The sequence below is a fragment of the Pyxicephalus adspersus genome, chromosome 2 (assembly GCF_032062135.1).
Source record: "Pyxicephalus adspersus chromosome 2, UCB_Pads_2.0, whole genome shotgun sequence".
In the NCBI taxonomy this organism is placed as follows: Eukaryota; Metazoa; Chordata; class Amphibia; order Anura; family Pyxicephalidae; genus Pyxicephalus; species Pyxicephalus adspersus.
In genome coordinates this window covers 148201194-148209394 of record NC_092859.1, presented here as the reverse complement: position 1 = coordinate 148209394, position 8201 = coordinate 148201194, and the positions used below count along the sequence as shown (strand labels likewise).

The 8201-nt window shown below is 40.7% G+C and overlaps 1 protein-coding gene across 1 annotated transcript; it reads left to right on the top strand.

Moving 5' to 3' along the window:
* Positions 1-2051: 2051 nt before the first annotated feature.
* Positions 2052-7143, top strand: MESD (mesoderm development LRP chaperone). The gene is made up of 3 exons (XM_072402734.1): positions 2052-2230; positions 2376-2608; positions 5460-7143. The coding sequence occupies exons 1-3, from the start codon at positions 2084-2086 to the stop codon at positions 5716-5718; spliced, it is 639 nt and encodes a 212-aa protein (XP_072258835.1). The 5' UTR covers positions 2052-2083; the 3' UTR covers positions 5719-7143.
* The last annotated feature ends 1058 nt before the right edge of the window (positions 7144-8201 follow it).

The window sequence follows — 8201 nt, the reverse complement described above, 5'->3', positions numbered from 1 at the left end:
GGGTCAGGTGCATGTACAGCATAACATACAGAGTGCAAGGGTCAGGTGTATGTACAGTATAACATACAGAGTGCAGAGTATAACATACAGAGTTTTTTTTTGCAGACAGAACTTGTCCATTGTGCAACATTGTGCAACATGGATTTGTCTTATCTTACATATACATACATATCTAATATTTGTAACATACAGAGTGCAAGGGTCAGGTGCATGTACAGCATAACATACATAGTGCAGGGGTCAGGTGCATGTACAGCATAACATACAGGGTGCAGGGATCCAGAATATATGCACCATGGCATATAAAACACAGGGGTTAGCATATGTGCATACCGTGCAGGGATCAGCCCAGTGTGCATTATTCTTGGGGACGTAACACAGTACCCCTTACATTGCTGATCAGTAAGGAGGAATACAAAAGGCTGGTATCACATGGTCTGTAACAGAAAAAAATGTCCCATAGCTATCACTGTGACAGCAAGATAATTAGGTCAGGAAACTTCTCATCCTCATATAATAGTGACAGACACAGATCCATGTGATGGTGGGATGGTGTTAAATCCTTGGAAACTTGTATAGAATCCATTATGATTGGCATTTGCTCATCAATATAAACTTATTATGTTTCCTTAAACAGAAGTTACCCCGGCAGCCCGAGTCCAGGGGTTGTGCCATTAGTATTTACAATTCATTTGCACATCATGGCAGACTTGTAAATGGTGCAAAATATTTTCGTAACTTTAAAATGTATTCCGTGGGTATTCACCCCCAAAATCAGCCAAAGTTTAGTTCAATATTACCTTACCTAAAAAAAAACTCTTCCTAGCATTGCAATGATCACTAGTTGCCCCATCCTCACTGCTGAAAACATCATCCGGGCTTCTTCCAGGTTCATCATTCTCAGCCATCTTGATTGACTAGCATGAGGGAATATTCAACTGAGGAGCCATAGGATGCCACCATGCCGACATGGTCAGTTTAAGTTCCTAAATGCCATCTTTGGAGATACAAGATGCCATGGCAACACATAATGTGTCTCTCAAAGTCAGCCATGTTCAATCACAACTTCCACTTTCTCTCTCCATGATACTTTCCCTCTCGTTTACATTTTTACATATTGGAAGGAATGCATGTCTGAGCAATGTTTGCAGATTCAACTGCTTGCAGTCTGAAGGATGGCAACACAGAAGCATAATTTGTAGAGTTGTCAGCCATACCAGGCAGTGCTTTAGTACAGGCAGACCTTTAATACAAGACCACCAGATATTAGACCGTCCACCCCTCTCCCCCATGATAAAAGAAAACCCCTTCATTTTACCCCTCTAATCCAGGAAATCCAGGATTGTATCTGCACAACTGTGGCTCTCCCAATGCAGATTCCATGCCGCCATCTTGGTTTTAGGTCAATTCCTGATCCTCCCAATAATATATGTACATGCATGAGATGGGGCCTGTACAGACAGTTTTTTGAAGCCTTTTGGGGTATTTTTGACACACATCCCACGAGGCTTCAGAAAAGTCTCCAAGCATGTGCAGGAGCGTGCCAACAAGGGCGACCAGCCTAGGGCTACATCATGGTCGCCTAGGCAACAAATTGTAAGATTAGAAGAAATCCCCCGAAAAGAAACTAATAAAAAATGAAAAACTTATGAAACTGCAATTTTGTAACATTTAGGAGGGAGGAAGAAGTTGAAGGTGCGAAGGTTTTCATTTTTTGTGGTAATATGCACTTTAATAAATGTATAAGGTTGAAGAAACTTTTACATAAGCATAAATACAGGCTTAACAGTAGCTTTGTAAGATTGAAGTGTACATATATAGCCTTTTTTTTTAATAAAATATGGTAACATAATCATTTCTATAAAGTTTCCCTTTCTGTGGGATAGCCTGCCCGCAACAAAAATGGAGGCAGCAGGCTGCCGTAATCCGCCAATACCAAGTACTAAACAGGCGTCGTTTAACTATTGGTAGACCCGTACGAATTGATCCAATGAACAAACGCCCTGCCGCTAATGGCTCCGCCTTTTATTGTGCGGGTAAGAAAGCGTGCTTGTGCGCATGTGCACTTTACTGCTAGAGAGACATGGCTACCTTTAGTGTTCGGGCTCTGTGTTTCTGCCTGCTCTTTATTCTCAGCCTGACAGCGGCTGCAGAGGAGAAGAAGAAAAAGAAGAAAGATATCCGAGATTACAATGATGCGGACATGGCTCGGCTGCTGGAGCAGTGGGAGGTGAGTAGCTGTGGAGGGAAGTTGCAGGCAGCCATGAATATGCAATGCATTTGTTTATTTAATAAAACCTTTATTCCTTTAAATTTTATTTATCCATAATCTATATTTTATGTTCTGAATCTAAGCCTTGTTCTTTATTTTGCAGGAAGATGATGAAATAGAGGAAGGTGACCTGCCGGAGCACAAGAGGAAGCCTTCTCCGGTAGATTTTACCAAACTGGACCCCGGTAACCCCGAGAGCATCCTGCAGATGACCAAGAAGGGTAAAACTATCATGATCTTTGCTACGGTGTCTGGAAACCCTACGGAGAAGGAAACTGAAGAGATCACAAGTCTGTGGCAGGGGAGCTTATTCAATGCAAACTATGACATTCAGAGGTAAGACGCTGCGTGGAGCTGTTTACATTATCATAATCATGTGTTTATATAGCGCCAACATATTATGCAGCGCTGTACACAGTCCACAGTCACCTCACTAACTGCCCTGCTCAGGAGCTCACAATCTAACGCCACCCATAGTTATATTCTAAGCATTGGTTATCCAATGTTCCTTTCTATTGACATTGTGGGCAGCAGGGTGGCTTAGAGGTTAGCACTCTGGCCTTTGCAGCACTGGGTCCCAGGTTTGAATCTTGGCCAGGACTCTATATGCATGGAGTTTGCTGGCCCTCCCTTTGTGTGTGTTTCCTCCGGGTACTCTGGTTTCCTCCCACACTCCAAAAACATGCAGTTAGGTAATTGGTTCCCCCAAATTGACCTTAGACTGTATTAATGACATATAACTATGGTTATGTGAGGGACAGCTAGTGACATGACTATGGACTTTGTACAGCGCTGGGTAATATGTTGACACTATAAATACTGTGTAATAATAACAATTGTGCTCGTGGTTACGTTCAGTTTAAATGATTATTTGTGATTGTCTACAAGTTTTCTAGGTACCATCTTGTGATATTGCACTTTTCTCCCCTTTTAGCTGGGCGCACCACCTGGCACTTTTCCGTTTTTAGGTGATTACTGAAAAGTTAGGTCACAATAGAGCAGCCACCTACAGCTTCTTCCCATCCAACTAAAAAACATTTCTGGGGAGAATACTGTATCATAGTCATTTTCAGTATTGTATTCAATTGCAATGTCATTCATAGTACTCAAAAAAATGCCCTATCAGATTAAAAATATTGCATACTACATGACCAGCTTGAGGCTAATTTTTTTTTATTTGGGATTTAAAGAGGAATTTTAACAAAAATACTATTGAACCCAGAAAGTTTTTTTAAACTAGGTGGAAAGAAATTAAAGGCAGGTGGCAGCCCCTGTATTGTGACCCAACTCTTCAGTAAGCACCCAAAAACTTCTGGGTGGTTACTGAAAAGTGCCGGGTGGTGTGCCCAGCTAAAAGGGACTGGGAAAAACTCTGGAAAAATAAATCTCATATTCCCTTGAAGTCTTTGATCCCTCCACAAACTGGCTTCAGTTAGCCCAACGCTGTCTCAGCTTCTCTCTCTCTGGTGCTGGACGGAATGATGACGCTGCCATCCTTTTTTTTTCTGGGTTCTTCTTCTAAGTTTACTACACTACACAAGTGCGAGATCTGGTGTCACAACCTCCTGCAAACGTTAAAGAAAAAAACGCTGCTCTCGTCGTACATGCTTGAGATCGAGCACTTTTTTTATTTTTGATATAGGAAAGCCCCCAATTATCTGGTATTTATATAGCACTGACATATTGCACAGCGCTGTACAAAGTCCATAGTCATGCCACTAGCTGTCCCTCAAAGGGGCTCACAATCTGATGATGGTGCAGCTCATCATGTGCAAGGAGCAGCCCACAGCCTCCTGGGATTTGTGACAAGTATCCAAGGAGGCTGCAGGTTTGCCTTTTAGTGTTTATTTCCACAGTGGTAAAGACGAAAGGGAAGGATCCTCTGCAAAAATTATTATTTTTTTTTTTTTTTATTTTATCCAAAAGGAATAGCCAAAATGTGGTACTTGGTCACTGGTCTTTTATAGATCCTGTGTGGAATGAAGGTGTCCATGCATGGAGTTTGTATGTTCTCCCCCTGCTTGCATGTTTTTCCTCCCACATCTTAAAAGCATACTTGAAGGCTTGGTACACACGTAAGACTTTTGTCGTTGGAAATTATCTAGCACTCTGATCTTTGCAGCGCTAGGTCCCAGGTTTAAATCTCAACCAGGACACTACCTGCATGGAGTTTGCACCTTCTCTCTGTGTTGGGTTTCCCCCAGGTACTCTGGTTTCCATAAACATGCAGTTAGGTGAATTGGCTTCTCCCTAAAATTGACCTTAGACTGTTTTAATGACATATGACTATGGTAGGGACATGCATGGGACATACTGGGTGCAGAAAAGCAGCCACTTCCTATGTGACAAAGGATTCCCAGAGCACTATGGACCTACATAGTAAGCATTGCTACTGCTACATTTAGGTTGCTTTTTGTTTTTGGTGTATCCCAATGCCTAGTAATGCATTGTGGTGAAATGCTAATGTATTAGGATGCCATTCAGAACAAATGGCAGTGTAATGCACTTATCTTGCACAGTCATATTGCGCAGCAGCACGCAGGTGTGGATGGACCCCAGAGGCATTCATTTTCCTAACTCTGCGACTTTACCCTTTGTAATAAAAGATCTGTAGCTAGTATGAGATCTCTAACTGCACAGGAAGGTTGTTGGGCATTTTTAGTTAGCCTTTAAGTTTCACTGTGCCAATTATTACACGCAGTATTTATATAGCGCCAACATATTATGCAGTGCTTTATAAAGTACATAGTCATGTGACTAGCTGTCCCTCAAAGGGGCTCACAATCTAATGTGCCTACCTCATTTATTTGGTAATGTTTACATATATTATTCTTTAACACAGTCTAAGGTTAATTTTTGGCTGGAAGCCAATTAACCTAACTGCATGGTTTTGGAATGTGGGAGGAAACCACCCGTGTACCTGGAGGAAACCCGCGCATAGGGTGAACCTGCAAACTCCATGCAAATAGTGCCCTGGGCGAGATTCAAACCTAGACCTAGCGCTCCAAAGGCCAGAGTGCTAACCTCTGTGTCAATGTGTGCCAGATTCTGGAAGCATTGTTTAACTTTGGCTGAACAGTTACACAGTTATCATCCTGTATTGTAATATTAACACGTTTCCTGTATTTATTAGCCAGAAAGGTTGCACAAGTCATTCGCTTTACTATATTATGTATATATTTCACAGATTCATCGTGGGGCCAAACCGTGTAATCTTCATGCTCCGAGATGGCGGATATGCCTGGGAAGTGAAGGACTTTCTGGTTAGCCAGGACCGGTGTGCAGATGTAACACTAGAAGGACAGGTGTACCCTGGGAAAGGAGGAGATGGCAGTGCTAAAGTCAGAAACGTTAACAAACCAGAGAAGAAGAAAAAGAGCGACACTAAGAAATCAAAGTCTTCAATTGAAACTAACCGACCATCACCTGCAAAAGAAGACTTATGACAGGGTGCTGATCTCTGAAGCGGAGAGACTACGGTTTCCTTTAAGGACTAATCAGTACATAGCTTCAACGTTTTTTACAGATTATACTTGCTGCCATAACTTCTATGGTGAAATACAATATGAAAACTAGGCAATAACAATGACAGGTTTGCTTTGTTACAATTAATTACAAAGATGATGGTATGGTCCACATTTCAGGGTTCCTTCTTCATACTGTGCAGCAGTGCTTATTTGGAGATCTAATATGTCTGGCATAAAGCAGCAAATGTATACAGTATAGTATATTATATACTATATAGAATAGTATGAAAATATTACTCTGTGTGGTTCATAATATGCAGGTATAGGGCTCATTTTATGATGATCCAAAGATACTCACTAGGCCAGTGCCACTTGTGGAAATTATGTGATTACGGTGATGTTGCCATGTATAGAAGGTTTCAATATTTGAATTTTCTCCCAAGATTTCATTAAAGGAAAGCTGTAGAGAGGCTGCCATTGCTGATCTGGAACAAGCACACAGATCAGGACAGGGCAGCAGTCCTAATCTTTACACCTCTTCTCAGCCAGTGGCCCTGATTTATTAAAGCTCTCCAAGACTAAAGAAGATGCACTTTTATCGGTGAACCTGGGTGATCCAAAAAAAACTGGAATGGATCTGGTCCAGTATTGCAAACATTTGCTAACAAATAGCAAATTACTTTAAAGAAATCCATTCCAGGTTTGCTGCATCACCCCGCTTCATTATTGAACGTGTATGCTTTCTATCCTTGGAGAGATTTAACAAAAATCGGACCCAGTGACCTAAAATGCACATCCAAGCTTTTCATGGCGGAATTGCCTGGTACTAAGCCTGGTTTTGGAGGCTGTTGCAGGTATGTGCACCTTTAGATATCTGCAGCAGTCTTCTATTATTAATCTGGGCTAAGCAATGTATATGCAACTGGTGCCAGATAATAAAGTTGGCATAATATATGGGGTAAAAAAACGCCCTTATAGAAATGATACATTTGTAAACAAAGGCTTTTCATGCACAGGATAGGTTGATGCAGATAATTTAAAGAAATAAGAGCTGGGACATATTTAGAGGAGTAAATGTTTAACTTAAGTGTGCCTGGTTACTGAATTGGGTCACAATACATAAATTCTGGGAAAAATACTGAACTTTAAAAGCAAACTTCCCCTTTCATAGATTTCAATAGAGCTTGCTGACGAGCGGTACGTCCAGGGATTGTTTTGTTTTCAATAGGGTGAATCCTGTCGACTCTGAAGGACATTTGCCATTTTTTTCACTTAGTATAATGTAATGCCTGCTTGCTTCTGCAGTATTACGATAATCTGTGAATTTGTATGGAAGGTTTTGTTGTGTCTTTTATAAACCGTGCCAATAATGTGTCCTGCAATACAATTTTTTAAAAACTTGTACTTTTTGTTTCATTTTTTCTTTCAGCACCTAAGAATGCATATATCTGTGTTTCTCAAGCAGGGTTTACTTGATCACCCAGCTTCACTGATGAAAGTGTATCCTCTTCAGTCTTGGAGAGCTTCAATCAGGCCCAATGTTAGCTTGTACCTATACAGACTCTTCATTTTGGGACAAACTTCTTTGATGGCGTCTGGTGTAAATATACATTCTGCTTAGCTGTTGTTTTCTAGATTCAGTACACAGCAATACAGAATGGTAATTTTAGTTACAAATTAAGTAGTAATTGAAGTAACTTTTAAAGCCTGTAATACCAGATAGAGGAGGTCGCATGGGCCACATCTGTCCAGGTTGTGCATCAATTCTGCAAGTAACAGTAACAATACATCATTTATCCCATGCCAGCATTATTTAACCACAAACACTCAAGGCTCAATATACAAAGCTTTTGTGTTAGGTTTGTAAATCGATACTATATTCTGTAGTTTGTTATTTAAAAATTCAACGGACGATGGAAAGCCTTTGATGGCACTCACTACAATGCACTTCCCGAGTGTGCAGACAGCATGAAAATTATAAGGACCAATTTGCTTATATTTCTCGCCCTTTATTACCAACAGGAAACCCTTAAATCCTGAAGGATGTTCAGTGCAGGAATTAGAAGACATATTTATGGTGAACTTTAACTGTAATATTAGGTTTGATTTTATTATACAGATCCGTGAAATTTAAAGGCACAATTATTGGCCCTGTTTTAATAAAGCTCTCCAAGGCAGGAGAGGATACATTTTCATTAGTGAAGCTGGGTGATCCAGCATAACTAGAATGGATCTGGTCCAGGATTAAAAACATGTGCTAACAAGTAGCAAATGACTTTTAAGAAATCTTTTCCAGGTTTGCTGGATCACCCAGCTTCACTGATGAAAGTGTATCTTGTACAGTCTTGGAGAGCTTTCATAAATCGGGCCCATTGAGTTTGAGCTTACAACTGCATGTGAAGTATAACAATTAAAGCTAAACTCTGGCTGTCCCATTGGTTCTGTATAGATGTACAGACTCC